Raw genomic sequence first — 25,538 nt, forward strand, 5'->3', positions numbered from 1 at the left:
GAGAGACCCGAGATCGCTTATCTCCCCACAGCCAAGCGGCAGACTTTCTCATTTCCTGCCGCCGGCTCTATTCGCACACCTCTCTGCTTTCCCCAGAGCCAGTTCCCTCATTGCTGATGCCCTTCCCCCTCCCAGGGTGGCTGACTGAGAGCAACGAAGGCTCTCCGAGTCACACAGCTCCCCTTTTCCCTATCCCTTCTTGCCAGGGCGGGTTCAAGAGCTAACCCTTTGCCCTTTCTCCCAAGATCTGCACAGCATACTTGAATGACCTTGGGCGGCTCTGCCTCTCCGCTTTGTTTTCCTCATAAGGCAACAATAAAAATACCATCTGTCTTGCTTACCTTCCTACTTAACTCACAGGGAAACTGTCAGCATGAAAAAGTGTAAGTTTCAAACACCAGAAAATGCCAGGCTTTCGCCATCATCACTAGTATTTCAAAGCTGGGGAGGGACAGAATTTTTCCTCATTGAGACAAGGCCCGACCATCCTACCCACTCTTCCTGTAAGTCCTGCCCAAGTCCTCTCCCCAGCCATGTTCCCTCTTCCTCCTTGCCGACAGATCCCCAGCCTGAGTCTCGCTGGTGCCAGGGCTATGCGAGGCCGCCCTCTGTGGGCCACCTGATTCCTGACCCCGAGCAGCCCCTCAAATCCGGATTTTGGACCTATATTGCCACCTGTTGGTCCACAGAGGTACTGCCGCCAAACTGAACGAGCGCAGCTGTGGTTCCTATTCGGCACAGGGTCTTTAGAAATAGGGAAGAGGCAGAACAAATTTCCCCATCTGGTTCCTGAAACCTGTCTTCGGGATGCACGAAGATCTTCCCATGCCAGATCAGGGCTTTTAGAGAAATCAGCTCAAAACTGGCACGGGAAGCTCTTGGGGTATTGGGCGGGTGGGGAGGGAGGGAGGAAGCGGGTGTTAACTAGAGGGGTAACTTGCCTGACTTGTATGCAGCCCTATTTGCATATTTTATTACACTGTTTAATGCCGCACATATCCCCTCTGCATTTGCCCCACAGTGGCCTGGCCCTTGGTATGCCTGACCTGTAAAAAAACCTCCTAGCTCGCCCCCACCCCAGCATTTACTGGTAGTAAAAGAGCCAGTAACACATTTCTATTGTGTCCTTCATTTTCACTGAACCTATAGTCCTTTTTATAGTCCTTTTTATAGATGAAATGTGGAAGGTAAAAGCAGGGTCACAACCAGTGCCTCTGACAGAAGGGAGTAGGGAATACCCAGAGCAAAAGAAAAGGAAAGGGATAGGAGGCCTCCCATGAGACCAAAAGTACAGAGAGCAAGCCCTGAGCTTCTCTGAAGACCCTGAAACAGAGCCCCAGGAAGAGGTGATGACAAAAGACAAGGCTTCTCAAGCTTCACAAGAGGAAGTGGACCCAAGAGACATGCATCAAGGTCAGAGAATGGCCATGCAGAAGGAAAGACAGCAAACCGAGCTGGAGCGAGCGCCTGAGCCCTGTGGCTAGGGCACAGGAAATGGGGCAGAGCCGAGGACCAGAGCAGGGCAGAGCTCCAGCCTGAGCCTCTGGCAGCACAGGGCAGCTGAAAGAGAGAGGCTCCGGAGCCACCAGAGTGCGACAGTCGGTTCTTGGGACAGTCACGTACCTGGGCCTGGGGCACAGGTCTCTAATTCTGACCAGGAGCTTCAGCCAAGCCCAGGCAGGCAGGGCCAGTGCCAGGTTGCTAAAGCTAGCTGGAAACATATGAGTGTTTGGGTTATTGCACAGACCTTGTGAAGAAAACTAGCAAATGAGCATGCTCTGAGCCACAACACAGACCCCGTGAATGACGTGGTGTCAGAACCTATCAATACTTCCTAAACCCCTCAAACACCCCCACCCCTGAACCCAGGAGAATGCCTTGGGAGGTGGGGCTACAAAAGGAACTGACTGCCCCCAGCATTGGGTGGAGCCCAGCCCTTGGGGGGGACTGAGAGGTGTGTCAAGGGAGGAGCTCAGCCCAAGCTGGGGGGTCGGCACTGAGGAGGGTGTTCCCTGTTCATTCTGACTTGGCACCTCACTCTGCACATAACTTTTTGGAAGTCGGAGGGAGGTATTGCCCTCAGCAAGGACTCTGGAATCCCCTGGACTCAACAAGGACTGGGGAGGCATTTCCAGAAGCATCAGCTCCTGGGCAGCTCAGAACTCCGGCTTGGACCCTGACCAGACAGTGCCCCAACCGCTCAATAGGCTGGGGGCCCCATTTCTCTAAGGCCTGCATCCCTCCCTTGGGGTGCGCCCTGCCCCTCCCTGAGTCACCCCAGGGAGAGAGGGGGAAAAAAAGGGAAGAGAAAAGCTGCCTTGACTAGAGAGGAAGGAAAAGGAAACAGCAGAGTAGGGAGGAGAGGCCACGCAGGAGTGGGTGACAGAGGAGACCGAGAGGGCAGATCTAGGGCAGATCTAGGGCAGGGGGAGATAGAGAAAGGGCAGGCTGAGCATCCCAAGGGTGCCCCTAGAGCAGGGCTCAGGGGCGGGGAGCTCTGGGGGCGGACCAGCCATGTCCCACGGGACCTACTACGAGTGTGAGCCACGGGCTGGCCAGCAGCCACTTGAGTTCTCAGGGGCCCGAGTGGGGCCTGGGGACCTGGGGGACATGTGTGAGCATGAGGCCTCCATCGACCTCTCTGCCTACATCGAGTCTGGGGAGGAGCAGCTTCTCTCGGACCTCTTCACTGTGAAGCCAGCCCCGGAGGCCCGAGGCCTCAAGGGCCCTGGAACTGCTGCCTTCCCTCACTACCTGCCACCTGACCCGAGGCCCTTCGCCTACCCCCCACATACCTTCGGTCCAGACAGGAAGGTGTTGGGACCTGGAATCTACAGCAGCCCAGGGAGCTATGACCCCAGGGCAGTGGCTGTGAAGGAGGAGCCTCGGGGGCCTGAGGGCAGCCGAGGAGCCAGCCGCAGCGGCTACAATCATCTGCAGTACCAAGTGGCTCACTGTGGGCAGACAGCCATGCACCTGCCCCCAGCCCTGGGAGCACCCAGCCAGCCGCTGCGTGTCCTCAAGGTAAGAGTGGGTCAGTTCTCCTCTTTGCCTTCCAGGGGCTGGAGAGTCCAGTGTGGATGGGGAAACTCTGAGCTTCTTGCTTAAATCCTTAATGGGTCTGTGTATGGTGTTGCTTTGTGAAATTGACCCATCCCAAAGCCCTCTGCACCCACCACCTAACCATGACCCTGCTTTCCTTCTCTGTGAATTCACTCCCACCCTGGACCCCACTGTGTCCTGCAGTCTATGTGTCCAGCTGACCTGCCTTGTCCTCAGGCCCCCACCAGCTTCTCTGCTGCCCACCACCTTTTGCCTCTCTGCAGCCTGCTTCTAGAAGAGGAAATGCCTGCTGGTTGTAGAACTGGAGACCAGATAGACTGAACGGAGGTATCCTCAGCATGTGGGAGCATGAAAGGCAGTTTCAGTCACAGCAGGGACGTGTATCTAGCAAGGCCAAGGCTGCTCTGACTGGGAGCCAGGAGCCGCCTCTGGATCCCATATCCCTTTGAGGCCCAAGGGTACTCTGGCTACCAGCACTCTTGCCCTCCACCACTCTGCCTCCTGGCCAGCCCTCACCCCTTGTCCCTCCCTGCCTTCTTCTCCAGACGCCTCTGGCTGCTGCCGCAGCCCCCTGCAGTCCCCTCCTCAAGGCATCCTCTCCTGCTGGCCCCTCACACAAGGGCAAGAAGGCAGTGAACAAAGACAGCCTGGAGTACAGGCTGCGGCGGGAGCGGAACAACATTGCGGTACGCAAGAGTCGGGACAAGGCCAAGAGGCGCATTCTGGAGACACAGCAGAAGGTGCTGGAGTACATGGCAGAAAACGAGCGCCTCCGCAGCCGCGTGGAGCAGCTGACCCAGGAGCTGGACACCCTTCGCAACCTCTTCCGCCAGATCCCCGAGGCCGCCAACCTCATCAAGGGCGTGGGAGGCTGCAGCTGAGCCCAGCTGAGCCCAGCTGGCAGACTGGGGCCCTGAAGATCCCCACCCTGCTGGGGTCCTAGAGCCCCTCAGAGGCCAAACCTGAGATATGGACAGTGAACAAATGGCAGCGGGTGGCAAGGGAGGAGGGCACACCTCAGCATTATGATTCTGCAGCTGAATAAAATTGCACTATGACTCGGTACTGGGGCTGTACACTGGGCCTGGACCTTTGTAAATGTGTGTTCGTGTGTATGGCATGGCCCTGCAGAAGGAAAGACAGCAAACCGAGCTGCAGTGAGAACCTGGGAAAGCACATGGCTACCCCTTGATTCCATGCCCAAATAAATATTTGGGAATTTTCCCAAATATTCAGCAGACACGTTGCCCACAGCTCTCCCCCAAAAGCTACCTGGCCAGACTATATCTGTCACTCTGTTCTTCTCTCCCTACTATGCCCTCTGTCCTCTGAACACTAAAGGCACCCTCCTGCCACCCCGCAGGACCTGGAGCAGCCTCTGGTTACTATCCTATCAGAGCTCTGTGGCTTGGAGGGAGATTCAACACCACCTAGTCCCTGCACACCCCGGCCCTGCTCTCCCTCACCTTGAAGTGGCATCTGGGAGCTCCTGCCCCAGGTGATCAAGGGAAAATTCCAGATGATTCTGCCATATTTGTGGACCTCTAGCTCTTGATCCAGGACTCAGTCCCGTCTCTCCAGATCCACAGCTTCAGTTCACCAGATTGACATGCCCCCATGGCTCCCTCCCGCCCCCTCCCATCTTGGCCCTCACGCATTGGGACCCCAGTGCATCAGCATTTTAGTGTTTGTGGGAGGAATCAGTTGCAAAATGCCTTGAGGCCTGTTTGTATGTAAGAAAATTGATGATGTGGAGGATGACACCTGCCTGTGCCAGTGAAACCCAGTGTTCAAAATGTTTTCTTTTTCACAGAACTCTCACCTAAGAAGAACAATAGCACAGTGCTTGAGTGCCTCTGTTTGAGTCTCCCTCTGCTACTTACTAGCTGTGTGACCTAGAGCTAGTTTCTTCTCTCTGTGCTGCAGTTTCCTCATCTGCAAACGGGGAGTAGTGCTAACCCCCACCTCATGGTGCCATTACGTTCACAGATAAACAGGGCCGGCGTGCATAGTTGTTATTATTCCATTTTGCTAGAACTGAAAGAACCTCAGAGATCTCATCTACACTTCTCATTTTGCAGGTGAGAAAACTGAGGACTCAAAGAGGGGAAGGGACTTAACCAGAATCATGCAATTGGTTAGAGGCAGAACCGAAATTAGCTCCATAAAATCACAGATCAAAAGAGGTGCTGGAAAAGACCTCAAGAGATCATCCGGTGGGCTTTGCCTTCAGAGAAGCAAGATAGTGTGAGCCACATTTTATAGATAAAGCAGTTGAGGGGAAAGAGACATTCTCCTGAAGATCACTCAACCCCTTTGCTATCTCAGCACAGGGCACCTGTCTCTACTGAGCTTGTACCTCCCCTCAGAGGCATACAACACAGGGCAGAGCAACAGAACTTCATTCATAAGTGATCAAGAATGCCCAACAGGCACAGGAAGAGAGACGTAATAGAGGCTAGAGTTTCTCCTGGACCACCAGTGGTTTACAGGCCACTGCTGAGGAAGCGTGAGTTAGACATCAAGGAATAACTTTCTGAAAGGCAGAGAGATTGGGGTCTGGATCCTCGCTTTTTTCTCTCTCTCCACATCCTCAGTATCAGAGCCTTCCCACATCTTGGGTACCATGCCTGCCTTACCCAGGACTCATCCCTCTCCTGCCTTTGCCTCAGTGTCTCTTGGGCGCCGTCTCTCCTACCTCTGTGCCCTGGATCCCCTGTCCCAGGTCTGGTTTGGGCAGACAGAGCTGAACCTCAGCCCGCAAAGCTGCCTGAGTTTGGAAGGGGGAGGTGCCAGTTTCTGTGGATGCCTGGGAGAATCCTGCACCTTCCTTTCAGCCCAGGGGGAAAGGTTGCCCAAGGGGGGTTTGTACAGAACACACTCAGTGACTCAACCTCCGGATTTCCTCCTCCTAGTTCAAGACCACTGCCCCTTGACATACTTTTAGGGTTCTGGGTGATGGAACCGGGGTTGCTTCAACGTCAACCCCAGGCTTCTTTCCCACAGCTCTGAAATGTGTCTCCTCCCAGCTCCCACCACCCCAGTGGCTCCTCAGGGCGGGTGGCTGGCACCGGGACTGGAGGAGAGCCACAGCCCTTCTAGGAGAGAAGGGCACACCTGGCCCCAGTGTGACACAGAGTGGGAGCACACCCCAGTCCTCTGCAGCAGATCACACCCAGGGTGGGGGAGGGGATGATAGGTGGCCAGAGGTCACACTTTCTGAATGGGGCTTTTAACTTGACCTCAACTGATTTGGGTCAAAGTAACTTATTTGACAAGTATTTGTAGAGCATCTTTCCTGCGCCAGGCCCTTGCAAGATGCCCAGAACACTGTGGTGACAAGGACAAACCCAGCTCTCAGCTGAAGGGACAGAAAGGGGCAACACACAAATGTGCTGAGTGTTTTCCTCTGCCCTTCCTTGCTCATCCTGCTATGTACCGGGTGGGATAGGAGAGTGAAGTTGGCGGTCTGTGCCCAACCCCTCCCTGACAGGACAAGCACTCTCCACAGCTTCTTCTCACAGAATGCCTGCCCTACTGATCTGGGGTGGTGACAGCCCCCTTGCTGCCACCAGGCCCCTTCACCCTCCATGTTCCCTTCATCCTGTTCATTCACACCCCGATAAAACACCTTCATTAAACTCATTAATTACTCCATTTGAATATGCCCAATGGGGAAACCAAATAAACAAGCAGGTGGAAAGGCTATTTTTAGCTAGGGTGGCCAAATATGGATGCTCTGAGGAGGTAACATTTCAGTCAAAACCTAAAAAATTTCAATAAGGAAGCAGATATGCCATAGTGGGATGGGAAGGGTGAGCAGAGGGGAGAACAAATGCCAAGGCCCTGAGGTGTCCGGTGGTCAAGAAAAAGAAAGGAATCCTGGGGAGGCTGGTGGAATGGAACATGGGAGAAAGGGGATAAACCAGAAAAGTACCTCCCTTCCTCCCTCCAGAATGGAGTTGCAAATGACACTCTTCTCATTCCCTGTGCTGGGGAGGACAGTCTCTAAAAGCTGGGGTGGGGCCAAGAGCAGGCCTGTCTCTGCTCCCACTGTGGACAAAGCAGATGGCCGAAAGGAGGAACCCCCAGGAAGGTAGGCCAGTTATCCCCACCTCTGCCTGGGGAAAAGCTCGAGGCCTGGGGACACAGTAACTTGGGAAAGCCAGCAAATCGAGGCGCACACAGCAAACGCAAGCATTCCTTTCACCTTAGAATCCATAGCTCAGGCCCACTTTTCCTTCTTGAGCATAACTGGGGAGCAGGATAAGAGTCCTGGGCTGAGAGACAGAATCTCAGGTCCCAGGGAAGCAGCCCAGGAGGAAGGCTGTTTGGAGATTCCTCGGAGAGGGGGAAGCTACCCAAGGTGAGCCTGCCAAGGTCAGTCGTGGCAGAGGCTGCTTGTGAAAGCCTCTCCCGCTGCTCCGTGCACACCTCCCCCCACCCCCACCCCCACAGATTGCCACACTCCTGGGCCCCCAGGGCCCCCATCCCAGTGTTGCAAGATCCCGGTTGGGGTTGTGGGGGTGGAAAGGGGCCTCTTCACCTCCACCTCCTACCCTGCCCCAAGCCAGTGAGGGGACTCTGGGATGGAAGGGGCTGCATAGGAGATGCTGAGGGGCAACAAGACCTAGGGCTGGCTGAGGGCCTGTGCACCTTCTCTTCCACAGGCCAGTCACTTGCCGTCACCCTCACACTGGTCCCCAGCAGGCAGACTGCTCTCTCCTCTCAGGACTCAGCCTGGACTGCTCCACAGTGGGAATGGTTTGTTTACCTGGACAGGACTCCCGGGTGGCCACTGTCAGCTGCTGCTATAAGCAGGCTGGCCTGGCTTCAGAAAAAACTTCCATGGCACATAAAAAAATTCCCCAAGGCTAACCCATGGGGAGATGGGTATTTTCAGAGAAAAATGGCTGCAATTGGCCACCAATTCCGACTTCAGGGAGCAGCAGAAGTATCCTAGGACTTGGGAAAAGGAAGGCTTCCTTAAATAGTGAGAGACCCACCTGCAGAGCCTCCCCCTTCTCCTGTAAAACAGAGATCTGAGGTAGGTAGAGGCAAGCCACACATAGATGGGTCCATCCCCCATGCCCCACAAGCCAAGCTTCACCCTGAACCAAGCCCCAAACTGTCCAAACCCATTCTCTCCACACCTAGCACTGTGACCCCTGGCCAGACCATCCAACCCTGCTGCAATCGGGACGGTTTGCAAAACGCCTGCTACCTCCCGCTTTGTCACCATCTGAGGTTAGGACTGTACTCGGGAGATAAGCCCAAGCCCCACCCGCCTGTCCCGAGTGAGACTGCTGGCCTGCTGCAATCGGGACGGTTTGCAAAACCCCTGCTGCCTCCCGCTCTGTCACCATCTGAGGTTAGGGCTGCACCCCAAGATAAAGTCTAGCTCCGCCTTCAAACCTCACAAGCAGCGTGGCCAAGAGATAGAGCTCCTGGGAAGTCCACTCAGGGTGTGGAAGACTTATTCAGGCCCAGTGAAGACCCCTGGTCCTTTCCTCACCTCCTCTGCCCTCCATCCTGAGTCTCACCTTTGCTCATTGTCTTCATCACCGTCCTTTCCCCTCACTCTCCATCTGCTCTCCTCACCTTGCATTTTCCATCTTCCTCCTTCCTCCTCCCTCATCTCCATCCTGCCTTCTCACTACCGTCATTCATTCATTTGCTCAAAAATACTTAACAACACCTACTGCATGCCAGGTACTTTGCTTCTTATGGGAGCTACAGGATAAACAAGGACAGTCCCTGCCCTTGTGGGGCTTACAGATTCATGAGGGGACAAACGGAATCTCACAAGTAAATATGTAATTCTAAATTGTGGGCCGTGCTATGTGGCAAAAGTAAAAAGTTGACTGTGGCAAATATTTAAATGTGTTAGGAAAGGCTTCTTTGAGGAAGTAACATATAAACAGGTATCTAAAAGGTAAGTGGGAGTCAGTTTGGTCAAAAGTGGGGTTCCCAGCAGAAAGAAGCGTATGCAAAGGCCCTTTGCTGCAGGTCCTTCTGGTTACTGACAGAGGCTGGGCTGCGGAGTGGGGGGTGGGCAGGCAGACCAGAATGAGGAGGGGAGATGAGGTCAGAGAGGAGCTGAGACCGCATCTCACTCCAGTGGATGGGATCCAGATCACCAGAGGGAGAAAACACTTTCCAAAGGGAGAAGACGTTTTCTCTCCAAATGACAAAGAAGAGATGGCAGCAGACACAGATAGGGACACAGACAGGTTTGCAACAGGCTGGGGCTGACTTTCATTCCACCATGAAAGAAGAGGTGATTGCAAGTGATTGAGCAGGAGGCTCAGAGGAGGAGGCTTGGAGGTGTAAATCCTAGTTGCTGAGAGTGGAAGGGGAAGCTGATTGTTGAGATTTCTGACTTGGGAGCCCCCAGTAAATTTTGTGACAGCAGTCTGCCCTCTGGGAGGTTTCCTTCAGCGCTTGTTAGCTGCTCAGCAAGTGGGGCTGATTCAGGGGGGCAGGATGGGCAGGGGAGCGGAAAGCACTCCCCAAAGAGGGATTTAGCAGTGAACCTGGAACCTAAGGTGGACAAGGAGAGATGAAAAGACAGGAAGGGCTAGTGGGTCTTCAGTGAGCCTATAGAGCAGCTGCAGTGAGCCGACTTGAGCAAACATAAGGAAAGGAGATCATATCAGAGAGAGGGGTGTTGGATTCAGTTATTTCATAGGTGCTACAGTTTCTGGTGATGATAAGGCTCCAGGCCTGAGTCTGGGAGGGGCTTGCTAAGGTGGAATGCAGAGGAGTGTTAGAGATGAAGGGGCCAGGGAACTGAGAGATCAGTGTGCTCCATAGCCTTAGGGATGATACACAACCTAGGACAAATGCTGTGCTCAGGCACATCCTCTCTCCACCTCCCACATCAGCTCTCTCACCTCCACCCCTTCCTCATCAACACCCCTTCTCCTTATCCCTACCTAACTTCCTACCCCTATCTAACTCCACGCCCTTCCTCCACCTCATCCCCATCCTCTTTAACTTCCATTCTCCTAACTCTCCCCTCTCCTTCACCCTCTCCTTCTTGTAGTCTCTCCTCATTGCCACCTTTTCTCTTCAGCCCCATCTTTCTCATCCTGTTCCTCTCATCACAGCTTTATTTCTCCTCCATGCTGTGCACTTGAGAAGCACTATTGCCTGATGTGCTCAGGAACCTAACTATGTGGGTTCAAATCCCACATTTTGCCACGTACCCACATTGACTAATTTTGCTGTTCCTCAGTTTTTAAAATTGGGACAATAACGATCACTACCTCGTGAGGTTGCTGAAAGGATTACATGAGCATAAAGTACTTGGAACAATGTCTGGGGACCAAGGAAGTGCTCAATGCAATGATTACTACCCTCACCCTTTCTCCTTATCTCCTTGCTCTATCTTCACCTTCCTCTCTCACCTCCACTACCTCTCTGCACCTACTTCATACCACTTCAAAGACGCAGAGATGGATCAGACTCAACCACTGCCCAGAGTCTAGCAAGGAAACAGGCACAAAAATAAATGTCAGGAGAATATAAGAGCTACTTCAAAGACGTGAAAGAAATGTTATTGGAGAACAAAGGATATGCAAACTCAGGCTGGGGAGTAAAGTCTCAACAGGTAGATAACCTCTTAGCTGGATCTTGAAAGATCAGGAAGAATTTGCCAGGCAAATGCAGGAGAAAAGTATTCCAGGAGAAGAAACGTGAGCTGTTTCTTGGGATTCTGCTGTGAGAAGGTATGAAATTCTGCAAGCTAGTGAGAAGTTAGGGTGAACCCCTACTTCAGGGCACGTCTTACTCATTATGGTCACAAGGGGGCAGGCAAAGCATAGGAGCCAGAAAACCTGAAGCGAGCCACGCAAGACCTTGGGTCCATCACCCAATTCCTGACCTGAAAGTTTCGTTCACAGACCGCCTATCCCAATGAGGAGAGGAAAAGATTCCAACATTTAGAGAAAAAAAATACTAGGTTTGTCTCACAGAAAGAACAAGAGTTCCCCAAAGATTTGTACTTGTTGATAAGAACAGAATATTTCTGCCTGAGTTAAAGTGTCTCTAGAATATAAATGCTTTACTTGACTTTGTTTTAACCATGAGCCAGACATTGTTCTCAGCACTTTACAGGTCTTAATCCTCATAACAACCCTATCAGACAAATACAATCATCCCCATTTTCACAGATGGAAAAGCTGAGGCACGTGGCCAAAGTTGCATAGATAGAAAGTGGCAGAGCTGGTTTGGCTCGAGTTTGGATGCCTCCCTTGTAATGGTTAGTGCCAGCCACAGCTCTGGAATATAAACATAAAAAATTCAATCTCCCCAGCCTTTTCTGTCACTAATTACTTATGTTGCCTTAGTCACTGTACCCCTGACCTCCCTCTTTAAAAGTTAAATAATAGGTTTAGGTTCTGTTCCTTCATCCACAAATTGAAGACTAAGCCTTCTGGGCTATGCCCAGTGCTGTGGATACAAAGCCAGCCAGGAAGCAGGCCCACCTTGAAGGAGTGCAGGATGTGGAGGGAGAGCCACTAAGCCAACAATTATAAAAGAAGATGACAAACATTCTGTTGGGAGAAGGAAGGAGAGGTCACCCTCCTGCTCTGGCAGGTGTGGAATTTAGACTGGAGATGTTAAGAAAGGCTTTCCAGAGTAATTACAGGGAAGGTAGGAATTAGGCAGGCAGGCAGGGAGGGACAGGTGTCCAGGGAGAGTCAACAGGATATGAAAGCACAGCATGAGTAAATAAAACTAAGGGAGTTCCAAGAGTTCAGTAAGGACATCTTCGAACAGCTTCCATTACTGTCCATTTTAAGAGTTTACTTTCTCTCCCCAGCACACCTATTAGTGGCTTCTGTGAAGCCTCACAGAGCTAACACAACAGCTTCTCATGTGGAGGCATCCGTCAACCAACATATATTTGTTGGCACCTACCAAGTCCCCTACACAGATGGAGGAGAGGCATAAATGTCTGGCAGTTTAGAGTCCACCAGATTCTGATATGGGGCTAATGAAGTGCAGGACCCTTGTTTGCTCATCTCCATAAGCAAAGAATGCCCAGCTACACACACACACACACACACACACACAATTATGTTAATACCCACATTTTAGTTCTGAGAAGGTTTCAAGGTTGTCCGCTCAGAATGGCAGGGGAGTTAGGATGAGAGAAGGAAACAGGTTATGTGAGTTCCTTCACAGATGGGGCAGGCTCCTCTTTGCGAAGGTCAGTTTAGGCCTTGGAAATGACACTGCCCCTCCCCCAGCTCCCCACTTCTGGTGTCCTGGGGCAGGGGGAAGGCAGCTTTGGCCCCTGTGGTTCACATCCGACCTCCTGGGAGGAATTGTAGATTTAGTCAACAACACTTAAATCTTGAAAAATAAGCAAAAGTGGTGGAGGGGATATGCAGAGACATGGCAAGAAAGGAAAGCTGGAAGTAAGAGAGGTAGGGAAGAAGGGAACAGAACACAGCACCCAGGGCGGGCTGTGGAAGACACTTGAAGGAAGAAGATGCTGCTGCTGCTGCTACTGCTGGGGGCGGCCACAAGCAGATGTCTACATGATGAGACACAGAAGTCTGTGAGCCTTCTCAGGCCCCCTTTCTCCCAGCTTCCCTCAAACTTCCGCTCTTCCTCCCTCACCCTCCCTAGCTCTCATGATCCTCAACCCCTCCGAATCCAAACCTGCTATATAAGAGACCCTGTGTCAGATGGAGCTTGGGATCCTGAGGGAGAGGAGATGAGTGGGGAATCCCAAGCCCTGGCCGCAGTGAGAGAGGCTGCTCAGCGACTCCAAGGCATCCTAGCAGGTGAGTGGGTGAACAGTCATCGGGAGGGCTGAGGGACAGAAAGATCTGAAGCAGAAGAGGACCTGAAACTCTCAGATACTGAGGCGAAATGGGCCTCTCATCTTGTTAAGTGCCTCCAGTGCAAGGACCCCTGCTTCTGAGCCGAGACCCTGCACAGTACTGCCATGCTGTCTGGGGAGACCCAGACACCCCAAACTATCACAGGTGAGTCCATATCATTGTGGGTGCATGCAATACCTCTTCATGGTACTCAGAAATGTCTCCAGCTCACCTACAGATATTCATTCTTGGTAGGTGCAGCCTCTTGAACCCAGGGTACAAAGGGGAGAGTTGCCTGGGTGCAAAGGTAGGAGTAATTTCTCAGATTTGGGGATCTGAAGATCTTTAGCCTGCCTAGACCTTGTCAAGACCACCAGCATCAGAATTACCAAATGAGCTTCCTAACAATTGAGATTCCTTAACCCCCTCTTCTCCTGACAATTTATTAAATTGGAGATTTGGGGTGGGGTGAGGGATGGTAGAACTCCCTATTCTAACCAGCTGCCTAGAGGGCACTAAGGCAGACCAAAGATAGAGACTTTCTGCTGCTCACTGCTAGTACCCAGCTTCCTATTGTCCTATCTTTCCAGCCCACCTGCTAATATAGATGCCACATTTCACTCCCCACCAGATCCCTGATGCCCATCTCCATGGTTATGCCTTGTGGCCAGAGCAGGGTCCCCCGCAACTGGTCCGGCCAGATGGGCCTGGGGTTCAAAACACTGATTTTCTCCTCTATGTGCGGGTTGCCCACACTTCCAAGTGCCACCAAGAGGTGAGGTTCAAATCAAATTCCTTTCCCCCTACTCTGCTTCTCTTAATCTTAAATATGAGGGGTAAGGGACAGAAAGCAGTTTTTATTAAACTGTATTTATTTGAGGTAACTTGGGGCATGTTGATGAAGTTTGGGTGGGGATTAAAAACTCTCTAAGCCATCCTTTGGTACCATTGGCCCTCCATTTTCAGGAAGATTTCTCCTGTGTTACCCTACTTCCCTCCTTTCCGCCCCTACGTTGTCCTCACTCATCCACAGCCTTCTATCATTGCCTATGCTGCCTGCTGCCAACTGGACTCAGAAGACAGGCCCCTTGCTGGTACAATTGTCTACTGTGCCCAACATCTCTCCAGCCCCAGCCTCAGACATAGTGACATCGTCATGGTGACTGCTGTATAATGAGAGGTTGAGGGAGGTGGGGAAGGTCATTCAGCTTTCCATGAAGTGGAAGAAACTACTAAGGATGGAATAGAAGGTGCCTCGGGTTCTAAGAAGTGATGGGGCAGAGGGGCTATAGGGTGACTGGTCAGTCCTGCTGCAAACCCAGCCTCCCTGACTCTGCTGTCATTGTCCATAGGCTACACTACACGAATTGCTCCATACCCTGGGTTTCTCTGGACAGCTCTTCAAGAAGTGGCGGGATTGCCCCTCAGGACCCAGCGGTAAACAAGAAGAATGAGGAATAGATCATCCCACAATGTCAACTGGAGGGAATCACTACTATATCATGAATTCCTTCCTTCCCATTCTACCTCACCCTTCCTAAGTTTTCCTCTTTTCACATTGCCTTCTCCCCCTTTTCTACTCAGTTCAAGAGAACTGTTCTACAAGGCAACAGGTGACAAGGCGAGATGAGTGGGGACAGCTGCTTCTCACCACCCCAACTGTTAGCCACAGCCTGGCCAAACACTTGGGAGTGCTAGGGGTTTCGCTGGGTGTCCCCTTGGAAGAAGAGGTGAGAATAAGAACACCCTGGGTTGATGGAAGGAAGGAGTAGTAGCCAGGTGGCAACCAGCTTCCTCCCCCAACAGGGCCCTTTGTCTTCACACTGGGAGGCCCGACTACTCCAAGGCTCTATAATGACTGCTACCTTCGATGGTGCCCTGTACACTCGACTAGACCCAATCACTCTTGCTGCCTTCAAAGACTCAGGCTGGTACCAAGTCAATCACAGTGCTGCAGAGGAGCTGTTGTGGGGCCAGGGTGAGAAACAAGGAGAATTACAGAGGGGCACAAAAGTCAGCTCGGGACAAGTGAGAGAGGCTGGAAAGGATTCTCTGCTACTAAGATGCAATGGAAGCTGTAAGCATAACTAGCACCAAGGGATGTTTGGGGCTTCGTCTGTCCTGAGGGCTCATTCTCTTCCTATCTCTCATATAGGATCTGGCCTGGAATTCGGCCTGGTGACCACATGTGGGACTGGCTCCTCAGACTTCTTCTGTACTGGCAGGTGTGTGTGCTGAGTAGTTGAGGGGCTGTGCAGCTGTCAGCGTGATCTTAATGTCACTCTATCATCCCTTCCATACAGTGGACTGGGCTGCCACTATCTGCACCTGGATAAGGGAAGCTGTTCCTCAGACCCTGTGCTGGAAGGCTGCCGCATGTACAAGCCCTTGGCCAACCGAGTGAGTAGACTAGAAAACAGAGTGAAACTGAGTGGGTCTGAAAAGGAGTCAAGTTCTAAGGCATCAAGACAAACACTATTTTACCTTCTGCCCTGCCCCTCAGAGTGAATGCTGGAAGAAGGAAAATGGATTCTCACCTGGGGCGGAGAATCCCCATGGAGAGATCTACCATTCCCAAAGTCGTTGCTTCTTTGCCAACCTCACGTCACAACTGCTCCCTGGGGACAAGGCCAGGTTTCCCTCTCAGATCTCACACCTGAAGGAAGCAGAGCTTGCTGGCCACTGCTACTTACACCAATGCACAGAGAGGGGAGCCTACAAGGTGCAGGTGGAGGGATCCCCCTGGGCCTCATGTCCTCCAGGAAAGGCTATTCAGGTGGGTGTCATAGGTGGAAAAGCTATAATACACTGGCAAACAGAAACTTGGAAATGCTCATACAGTGGTCCTATGCAACCTGTTTTACGTTCATTTTTTTTACTAAGTACCCACAGAGCCCATGGCTTAGATCTAGACTGTACATTTTCCTTAGAAGGAAGGTTTGAGCAAGTAACTGAGTCTCTAACTATACCCTGCTACATGTTTCCTTGTAGATACCTGGGTACTATGGTCTTCTCTTCTGTCCCCGGGGTCGGCTGTGTCAGACTAATGAAGGTACAGATGCTGTTACTTCCCCACCTGTGAGTCTTTCAACCCAAGACCTGTTATTCAGGCTGTCTTTAGGATTAGCTGAGCCATCAGGCCATTCCCTAGGGAAGGAAGAACGAGAAGAGTTGACTGAAGCAATCCTACAGGCTCTGATGAACAGAGGAGGCACTAGCAGGTAAAGCGGAAATTCAGGTTGTGGATTTTTACTATGGGCCAGGGAGAACGCTTAAGTCCTTCACTTCCCAACTGTCCTCTGAAACTTTGTTTATCCCACTCCTAAGCCTGCATGTTTCATAAGGTATCTTCCAGGGTCTATATCTCCATTAGAGATCCAAATGTCCATTTAGGTGCTACTTCCATAGCCCCTCAATTACCACTAGTCTGGTATTCACTGTGCATATGTGGAAGTCTCCTAATTGCCAAGGGCCTTCGGTCAGCATGCTGCACAGGGCCCTGACCCTGACTCTCCAGAAGAAGCCTCTAGAAGTATATTATGGAGGAGCCAACTTTACCACAGAATACAGCAAGTAAGATAATATTCCAAGTAGGTGTTTTTATTTTTTCAAATTCCTGGAGTCTAGATGTTTGAAATCCCATTTATTAAGCAGTTATTATTCATTTCAGAAAACAAGGATTCCTAATATGATTACCTCCAACCTATCATTATGGGACACCTTTCCCCTCATGACAGTGAAGTTCCCCCAACTCTAGGAGATATGGATCCTAGCCCCATTCCTTTCTTAAATTCTACCCAGGGACCATATCAAGCTACCTAAACACCAGTCTAACCCTTCCCTTAAGCCATCTCCCTCATTGCCACATTAAGTCTCCTTCTGACAATCTAAGTTGCCACTGACTTGGAATTTGGTCTTATTCCTACTTTCAGGTTCTAGTCGCTCTCATTGATTTTGTTTAGTTCACTGGTTGGATGAAACAGGGTTTTATGAGCTCTGTGTATTACAATAGAGGTAAAGCCCTCTTCACCTCCTAAACTTAGCCATTATTCCAAGCCACCTATTACTTTTATGTTCCTAGGTTGCTGATTACCTCAGGCCATGATCCCTCCATGACCCATCTAGGTCTGTCCACAGGACTCTGCCTAATGGTGCTTATCCTGGTGGGTGCACTGGGAACTATGGCCTATCAGAATCGAGCTACCCTTCGGGTGGGACCATCTGCCCCTTACCAGTCACCAGAGATCCAAAGCACAACAAGCGGCTTAGCTGGGGAAATAAGGGAGGTGTGATATTACCCAGAGCATGATGGGCGCAGGACACAGATTATTTCTTAGAAGACAACTGGATGGGAAGTCAATCTGCTATTCACCCTTAAGTTCCACTTTTCCCAGAATGCCTCTTTTCATACTGGGTTTGCAATGAAAGAAGGAAATAAAAAAGTAGACTTATGTATGGTTCCCAAAGATTCATTCTTTATTTTGATAAAAAATAATAATAATAATAATAAACCCTTCAACCTCTAAAGAGTGTCACTTGTTCTCATATTGTTGTAGAGCAAATTTACAGAATAAGAACATCTGCTAGCAGCTCCAAGGATATCACTATGCTTTTGAAAAAAGTCGTTATTTGGATTCAAACACACATCAGTGTGGAGGAAGGAGTAACTAATTATCTCCCTCTTCTAATTTTTCCATAATTTCACTAAATCATCACAGGAAAGCTAGTGGTTAGGATGTCACATAATTATGCCAGAATCTGCTAAGGGTGGTGAAACCAGCCATCTGAATCCAGCTAATTATAAAAACATGACCTTTTATTGCCCTTCTCTCCTGTTTCTGGAGTAGGAAACCCCATGGGCCACCAGCAGGCTTGAGTTATAGTATGTAGGTGCCTTTTGGTTTTAGTTACAAAAGAAGTCATTAAATTCTTGAGCGTCTGACATCTCTTGAGGCCGAATGCCGATCTGGATTTGCTTAGATTGAAAACATTTACAGTAGGAGTCCAACTGATGTGCTGTTTACATTGAAATAACCAGACCTGGTCAGAGTTCAGTCAGCAGATCAGGATACCATTCCCAGACCTTTAAGTGACACATCTGAAGTTATCACTGTCAAGTTGTGGCTTTGGCTCCATCAGCTACAGTTATCATCTCTGATTTTCATGTCTATCAGTCTTTACCAGCTGTAGCAGCCACTGCTTGGTAAAACTTTGCCACGAAGTCTGGCTCACTGACCTCCAGCTGCCTGACAAATTCATTGCGCTCCTCCTCAGCCCAGCCTCGAAACCACTGATCCCAAAGACGTAGCTGGCACTCAAAGATACAAGGTGGTCTGTTTCCTCCAGACACACTAAGCTGCTCCAGACCTTCCAGCAATGGCTGTAATTTTCCTGGCACTGCTTTAGCTACCAGGTCCTGTAGGAAACGTTCACGCTGGGGACCTGACCAACTGGCAAACCAGTGAAGAATACACTTCATTTCCTGGGAAGTGATGTAAGACATTGGGAGAGGAGAAGAGTTAGTAAAATTGTCAGGCACCGAGGGTAAGGGAGAAGGGAAGGATAGCTGCATTGAAGATGAAGATGATTCCAGTGGCATCCTGAAACATAAAAGCACTGTTATATACTCTTTAGACAGAGCAACCAAAATACAGCTTCCCAACAAGAAATCTTATCACACTCAATCAGCATCTATAAAGGAAATTACTTTTCACCAATTCAGTTTACAGTAATTGGGTTATTATTCAACTACTTTAGAGAAGTCATCCAAGAATAATTTCATTTTATACTTGCCAACCTCCCTCTTTTTCAAACCTATTACCCTCCCCAACCACTGTTTCCCTCCATCATTCTTATTAAAAAATCTGAAAATAACTTTTTTTCAAGTGATCAAAAATTTTTATTTGACTAAATTCTATTCCGTGCATAAGTTCTACAGTATCCTCTGTTTTAGACTTTGGCAAAACAAACAAACAAACAAACAAAAAAACCGCCTTGTACAGAATAGTGAAAATGCCAAGGGTGAGGATAGTTTACAGTTTTACTGTAGAATAAACATATGTTTTCAAAAGACCTCTCTCCCTTTGGCCATATCAGTTTAGATAATTAAAGTACACATTTTCAAAATCTCTTCTTCATTTCTCCAAGATCTAGCATCTATATCTAGCCATTTTGCCTGAATGACATCAATGATGTCATCTGTAAAGTCTCCTTCAATGATGATTTCATTCTCCAGTTACTGAGGCACTATAGGAGAATTTTTGAGCAAAAAAACTTTGTGCTTCTTTAAGATCAATTTCAAAAGTTGCAAGGCCACCCACTTTTTAAAAAAATCTTCATCTGAGGATATGTTTATTGATTTGAGGGGGAGGGGAGACAAGAAGAGAGAGAGAGAGAGAGAGAGAGAGAGAGAGAGAGAGAGAGAGAGAGAAAGAGAGAGAAATCTTCAATGTGAGTGAGAAACATCAACTGGTTGTCTCCCCTCCATGCCCTGACTGGGAACCAAACCCGTAAACTTTTGGTGTACAGATGACCCTTCCACTAAGTGAGTCACCCAGCCAGGACAAGGCCACATGCCCTTGTTACGTATTTCTTTTTCGCTCTGGGAATTTTGGCTAGTGTAACCTTTTGTGGCAGTCTTCTTTTTTTGTTTTGTTTGATCCCTTCCACCTATTCCCCTGCTGTTCCTTGACCCTTGATAATTCCAACTTATCCAACACATTCTTGCTTATTTTCTCCTGCCTATTTCTATGTTCCAGTTTGAGTAAAGAAAAAAACAATGATTAATGTTGGTCCATCATATCTTCCCTTAAGTGAAAATGGTACCTGTTTTTTAATCAAGTATATGCAACTGGTCAGGGAGGGTCTAAATGCTAACCAATCCAGAGCCAATCAACAGTGGAGGAGAAAAAATACATCATATATAATGAAAGAACCTCCTCCACAATGTGCATACAGCTTCTAAAATATGCCAAGAACTTGATAACATCCATTACTTCTCTTATTTCCTGTAAAGCACCAGGAAAAACTAAAGAGTAGAAGAAGTGATGAGTCCCTAGTCCAAAATAAGATAACACAGTAAGAAAAACAAGAAAATAGCCACATATTTGTACAAGACTAAAAAAAGTATACTTGGTTTGGTGGCTTAGGGATATAATAGTGTTACATTGCTGTAGGTGTAGAACAAATGTCTTTGAACAGTTTCCCCTAATGTTCAACATAGTACCTATTGATGCCCTGCCACTGATTTGCATCACTAATGCAACTATTAGGTCAGCCAACTTGAATAGCTTTCAAGAACCACAATCTGGATCTCTAACAATGAAAACCTTAAACTACTACTGTATATGAGCTATTGTACTCTTTGTGCAAATTGGATTATTTGTAGAGAGAAAGGAACCCCTAAGCAATTAACATCAGTTCAGTACCAAGCAGTCCTAAGAGACTGCATTTTTTCAGTGGCCCTACAAGAAGCAATTCCTCTTAATGGAACTTTATTCTCTTATTCGGGGGAAGGGAGAATTTTTCCCGAGTCTTGCGACGTGGCTTCCACGGTAAACTCAAGTTCAATGATTATGAATTAGTTCAGTCTGAGTCCGAAGACACACTGCTGCCACTTGCCCACCTTGGAAGCCAACGAGCCTGGCATTTCGAGGTCCCAAATAACAACGTAGCCTTAGATGGGAGTGGCGGGTATTAAGAGGATAGGAGGCAGCAACTGTTTCCGTAGCGGAGCACTACCCTACGAGGGTGACCCGCAAACACCGAGTCTGACCCAGCCCAGAGAGGAACTTCTAACCCGCTTACCTCCCCTTTCCTCTCACAGGGAACCGAGACACCATCACAGAGTACCTAAGCTCCTTCTATCGCCACCGCTTCCATGTTTCCTGAAAATCCGAAGCAAGGCCAGTCAGGCAACCCACGCACTTCCGGTCCCGGACCAGCCCTAAACACCCAAGCGCCTCAGCGTTAGGTCCGGAGAGAGACGAATAACTCCGATCATGGTTATGCCAGAGTCGAAGGCTTCCGAATAGATTCGAGTCACAGGCTCCGTAAAACGAAGATAAGCGAGCTCTGAAAGCGGGATGAGGGAGGGGAAGCATCTGGGAGGATGGAAAGAATCGATTGGTGCCGATGTGGAGACGGAAACACCCGAGCAGTTCCGGAGGAACTCGGGGAGTTCTGAGTGGTAATCGAGGGGTGGACTATGGCAGTAGGCGGAGTCAGATCGGTACGTTCGAAGGGCGTTGGCGGAAATTACCGAAGATGCCCGAAGCCGTCGGGACGGACCCGAGTACCTCACGCAAGATGGCGGAGCTGGAGGAGGTGACTCTGGACGGGAAGCCTCTTCAGGCGCTGCGAGTGACCGACCTGAAGGCCGCACTGGAGCAGCGAGGCCTAGCCAAGAGCGGGCAGAAGAGTGCCCTGGTCAAGCGGCTCAAAGGGGTGAGGAGACGGCCTTGCCGGGGTGTCGGAGGGGAGCGGACCCGGTAGAGACGAGTCTCTGCTGCGGCGCAGGCGCAGTGTCCGGGCTCGGCGCGAGCAGGCTCAGGCCGCCAGCGCGAGCCTCGGGAGCCGCGCGCACGGTGGTTGGCGAGGCTCGTGCTGGAATAGAGATAGCTCCGGTTCCCGCCTTAACGGCAGCGGCGCGAGCCCAAAATGGGAGGGCGCGCGCTACTCTCCCGGAGTGTCTTAAGCTCCTTCCTTCTTTCCCCACCCCCTCCTTGTTTGTGTCTGTGGTTTCGGCGCATGCGCTGCAGAAGGAGTTAAATCCCACTACAACCACCAGCGTTGCTGGCCTGGGGGGTGGGGGGAGTTATGGGTATAGTTGGGTGGAGGGGTTGGTGGGGTTGGTATCGATATCCGGAAAAATTGGATTGGGGTAGGGTAAAAATGTCTGTTTGATTAGATTAGGAGGTGAGATTAAAAGAATCCTTAATTTGAAGGGTCCACAGCAATCTGGGTGGATTAGAGTTTGGTGACTGTTGGTGAGAAAGGTGAGGCAGGTTGGTATATGTTGGGGGTTTTGAATTGGTTTTAGTAGATTGGGGTGGGATAGTCATGAGGTGGATGGATGGATTGGTGTGTATGGGTTTGGTGTAAATAGAGGGAAGATGAGGATGTCTTGGTTTTAATTAGGGTTAATTATGATATGTGGTGGGTAGTACAGATTAGGACTGGGTTGGCTCTAGGATTGAGTTGACAGACTGTTGCTTATACATAAACTGACAATTTCATGTAGGGGGGCCTTAAGTCAGACACCAGTTTACAGGGTCTGCTCATTTTGCTTTGTAGCCTCCTCTGAAATTTTTAAAATTTGATATATCTAAAGATTCTTTTGGAAAGACTCTTAAGTAGATCTGGTCCTGGGTAACTGTAGCTCTCTAGTCTGGTTAACTGTTTGACCACGTAATTCAATCAGCTCAAAACCAGCAGCCCCATGGTTTCATGTATTTGGAGCTGATTTGAGTATTTTAATTAATTTTACCTGGAGAGCCAGATTTGGAAGGGGCACTAGTCAAGTGCAGAAGCTGGTAGAGAGTATATTGTAATACTGGCTCTGTCACTGCCACTGATTTTTTTATATAGCCAGGTCACTGATTGTCTCTTATGTGCCTGCATTTTACCTCTGTACATTTGGGAGCAGTAACCATGGCTACCTTTAATGGTTTTCTGAAGATGAATGAGAACAGTATTAGTAAAGGGCTTTTAGGTCCCTGGAAAAAGGAGTACAGTTTAAATGTGTACGGTTAGTCATTGCATTTAATGAACAGATTAGGGGAGGAGTGGCTCCCCTGCCTGATTTCTGACTTTTTGCCCTTCTCCACCAGGCTCTAATGCTAGAAAATTTACAGAAACACTCAACACCCCATGCCGCATTTCAGCCAAATTCCCAGGTAAGAAAGAAGGTTCATTAGATGGGGTAGGCTCTTTGAATGCACGGACAAATGGGTGGACATATTTGGTGCTTAATTCCTTATCAACATTTTCCAAGTTCCCTGGGTCAGAAATGTTCTTATACCAGGAAAGTTGAATTCTAATAAAGAATTCAAGAACAGAATCAGAAGAGCTACATAATTTCTAATATGTACTTGACATGGTGTGTGAAGAAAGATGTGGCTCCAACTTAAGTGTCGTACAGGGATCTGAAGTTATTTATTTGCCATTGGTTGGGGACAATAGTAGTCTTTGAATGTAGATGTGAAGTAGACAATCACTAGGGCAATTCGGAAAATACTTGCTTTTGTCGACTTAGATTTTTCAAGAATTTGGTCCTTTGGAAATCATCCACCATTAAAAGTGTTAATACTAACCATGCAGTTACTTCTAAACATTAGTTGCTCTGTTACTTAAGGCCTTTGGAGGCCTTGGTTTCTTCGATTTCCCTATGTATAATGTAAGAAGTTGGACTAGATCCATAGTTTTATAACTGTTCTGCTGAGGTTTTGTGGAGCTGCTTTTGGCAGCTTCCTAGGGAAGATACCTTCTTCCCACGTGAGCAGGGGTTCACACTCCCCTCTTAAACTAAATCAGATCTGTTTTTATCTGCTTTGTATATTAAGTTTCTGCATAAGATTTCTTTAGAAGTAATCATTCCACAGTTTTTCTTTAAAAAAAAAAAAAAACCTAAAATAAAATTTTAGCACTGTCTTAGACTGCATGATGTCTCAAGATACTTTTCAGTTTTAAAATCCCCTCATTGTAGTGTATCATGCACTTAAAGGAAAAATCCAGATCTTTGTTAGTGCAGTAGTGTGCAGCTCCAGTACTAGATGAAGTCCCAAGATACTGTGGAAAAACAAGAGAGCCTTCCTACTCCCTTGTTATCACCTCATTAAGCTGTATTTTAATCTAGCCAGCTTACCCAGGTTTAGTAAAGTACTTTAACAAGCATAAGAAGCTATATAAGTTAATCAGTTTATGATTATATTCCTTTTTGCATTTTAGTCTTTGAAGCTTTGCTTTTATTAACATAGGATTTTTGCAACAAATACATATATTCTCTAATACACATAACCCACATTTCATCAATGTCCATTAAGTACCAAGAAACTAATCTTTACTTTAGTTGAAAGCAAATATTTACCATGTTTAGGAAAGATGACTAGTAACTGAGAAAGTATTTAGATTTTTTCCTTTTTTCTGAAATCCTAATAGGACTTGCCAGACAAGAAGGTTCTCAGGAGGAGAATTTGTGAAAAGAAAGCTGAAGGACAAGAGTGTTATGGGAGTCTGTGTTGCAAAAAAAGGGAGAGGGGGAGGATTAAGCCTCTGAATTTAAATATTGTTACCAAGGATTTACCACCCCAAGAAAATGACATTAGAACGCTGTCTAAAAGCTGGACATCCTTTTTTTAATCTCTTGCTTTCATACTTTTAAGTACCATACTTGAATTTTGGAGATGTTTGTCAAAATGTTGCCTGGATAGGTAGAGATTGGTCTTTTGTTAACAGAAAATGAACTAGTATGGACTAGTATTTCTTCCTTTCAGTTCTTGATGATACTACCATAAAAAAAATTAGTGATTTTTTAAAAAAGATTTTATTTATTTATTTTTTAGAGAGAGAGGAAGGGGGGGAGAAAGAAAGGGAGAGAAACATCAATGTGTGGTTGCTTCTCACACACCCTCAACTGGGGACCTGGTCCACAACCAAGGCATGTGTCCTGACTGGGAATCAAACCACCGACCCTGTGGTTCACAGGCTGGCACTCAAACCACTGAGCCATACCAGCCAGGGCCAGATTTTATTTTATTTTATTTTTTTTAAGATGTTACTTATTTATTTTTAGAGAGGGGAAGGGAGGGAGAAAAGGAGAGAAACATTGGTATGAGAGAGAAACATGGATCAGTTGCCTCGTCTGGGGACAAACCCACCACCCAGGCATATGCTCTCACTGGGAATCAAACCAACGACCTTTTGCTTTGAGGAACAATGCCCAACCAACAGCACACCAGTCAGGGCTAGATTGTTTTTAGATGATATCTTTTATTATCTAAAAATTTAGATTGAAATATATAGCTTTAAGGGAATTTTTATTTCTTTTCAGTTATTTGTGCATTACTCTTTGGATGGGTACTGAATATTTAAAATAAAAAAATTATCTGCAGTTCCTCATTTTGTCATCTTTTGTGAATCATAGGACTATTTATTTTGGTCCTCAGCATAAAAGTAGCTTAAGAAGGGGCCATCTAACATTTTAATCATCTTTCTTGAGTCCAGTAACGGGGTAGACCTTTGGTCCATGAAATTTTCTTCCTTGTGTTTTCCTAATTTGCTTTCCTAGACTTTTCTTTTTCCATGTCCTCTACACAGATTGGCGAAGAAATGAGCCAGAACAGTTTCATAAAGCAGTATCTGGAAAAGCAGCAGGAGCTACTTAGGCAGCGTCTGGAACGTGAAGCTCGAGAAGCTGCAGATCTTGAAGGTAAGCCCAGAACTGTCACTTCTTACAAGGAGTTCTTCATTCTTATTCCTGAAACCAAGTAGATGGGCCTCTTTAACTACGCAATTTTAGGAATAAGTCAGCCTGAGACTGACTACTTACTTGCTTTGGTAGTTTATGGAGCCAAGTGAGTTACTATTTACTTTTTGTCAGGGAAGACTACACTTAATTTGACTATCTTATTAGAA

At 48.4% G+C, this 25,538-nt stretch overlaps 4 protein-coding genes across 12 annotated transcripts in view; 3 read left to right on the plus strand and 1 right to left on the minus strand.

Moving 5' to 3' along the window:
* The first annotated feature begins 2,071 nt into the window (after positions 1 to 2,071).
* CEBPE (CCAAT enhancer binding protein epsilon) lies at positions 2,072 to 4,237 on the plus strand. The gene is made up of 2 exons (XM_090271889.1): positions 2,072 to 3,024; positions 3,609 to 4,237. Exons 1-2 carry the CDS (start codon positions 2,515 to 2,517, stop codon positions 3,942 to 3,944), a joined length of 846 nt encoding a protein of 281 aa, XP_090128015.1. The 5' UTR covers positions 2,072 to 2,514; the 3' UTR covers positions 3,945 to 4,237.
* An 8,331-nt stretch (positions 4,238 to 12,568) lies between these two features.
* Positions 12,569 to 17,197, plus strand: CIROP (ciliated left-right organizer metallopeptidase). The gene is made up of 14 exons (XM_090268323.1): positions 12,569 to 12,866; positions 12,977 to 13,070; positions 13,161 to 13,212; positions 13,537 to 13,680; positions 13,939 to 14,064; positions 14,258 to 14,342; positions 14,490 to 14,635; positions 14,712 to 14,883; positions 15,061 to 15,130; positions 15,209 to 15,305; positions 15,409 to 15,681; positions 15,897 to 16,126; positions 16,299 to 16,478; positions 16,987 to 17,197. The coding sequence occupies exons 1-14, from the start codon at positions 12,569 to 12,571 to the stop codon at positions 17,195 to 17,197; spliced, it is 2,178 nt and encodes a 725-aa protein (XP_090124449.1).
* Positions 17,198 to 17,700: 503 nt separating this feature from the next.
* On the minus strand, positions 17,701 to 21,284 carry CUNH14orf119 (chromosome unknown C14orf119 homolog). Of its 2 annotated transcripts, none has more exons than XM_090270275.1 (2): positions 20,712 to 21,284; positions 17,701 to 18,505 (listed from the first exon to the last, which is right to left on the minus strand). In XM_090270275.1, exons 1-2 carry the CDS (start codon positions 20,744 to 20,746, stop codon positions 18,076 to 18,078), a joined length of 465 nt encoding a protein of 154 aa, XP_090126401.1. In that variant the 5' UTR covers positions 20,747 to 21,284; the 3' UTR covers positions 17,701 to 18,075. The 2 variants fall into 2 exon arrangements, with proteins under 2 accessions (XP_090126401.1, XP_090126402.1); XM_090270276.1 differs by having other exon boundaries at positions 20,757 to 21,282.
* Positions 21,012 to 25,538, plus strand: part of ACIN1 (apoptotic chromatin condensation inducer 1) — a 30,746-nt gene continuing 26,219 nt past the window's right edge. For all 8 annotated transcript variants that reach the window (XM_090270265.1, XM_090270267.1, XM_090270266.1 and 5 more), the window contains exons 1-3: positions 21,012 to 21,350; positions 22,736 to 22,801; positions 25,221 to 25,332. In XM_090270265.1, coding sequence (XP_090126391.1) covers positions 21,039 to 21,350; positions 22,736 to 22,801; positions 25,221 to 25,332 — 490 coding nt within the window. In that variant the 5' untranslated portion in view covers positions 21,012 to 21,038. The remainder of the gene's footprint in view (positions 21,351 to 22,735; positions 22,802 to 25,220; positions 25,333 to 25,538) is intronic.

Source organism: Furipterus horrens, unplaced genomic scaffold (assembly GCF_987537825.1).
Source record: "Furipterus horrens unplaced genomic scaffold, mFurHor1.1.pri manual_scaffold_3, whole genome shotgun sequence".
Taxonomy (NCBI): Eukaryota; Metazoa; Chordata; class Mammalia; order Chiroptera; family Furipteridae; genus Furipterus; species Furipterus horrens.

Excerpts from the sequence above, each read along its gene's own strand:
- CIROP (XM_090268323.1), top strand. The coding sequence starts at position 12,569 with ATGCTGCTGCTGCTGCTACTGCTGGGGGCGGCCACAAGCAGATGTCTA. Across the intron at positions 14,884-15,060 it reads GGAGCTGTTGTGGGGCCAGG|GATCTGGCCTGGAATTCGGC; the intron begins GTGAGAAACAAG and ends TCTCTCATATAG. Across the intron at positions 16,127-16,298 it reads AACAGAGGAGGCACTAGCAG|GTGCTACTTCCATAGCCCCT; the intron begins GTAAAGCGGAAA and ends ATGTCCATTTAG.
- CEBPE (XM_090271889.1), top strand. The coding sequence starts at position 2,515 with ATGTCCCACGGGACCTACTACGAGTGTGAGCCACGGGCTGGCCAGCAG. Across the intron at positions 3,025-3,608 it reads AGCCGCTGCGTGTCCTCAAG|ACGCCTCTGGCTGCTGCCGC; the intron begins GTAAGAGTGGGT and ends CTTCTTCTCCAG.
- CUNH14orf119 (XM_090270275.1), bottom strand. The coding sequence starts at position 20,746 with ATGGTGTCTCGGTTCCCTGTGAGAGGAAAGGGGAG. Across the intron at positions 18,506-20,711 it reads CCTGTGAGAGGAAAGGGGAG|GATGCCACTGGAATCATCTT; the intron begins GTAAGCGGGTTA and ends TTTATGTTTCAG.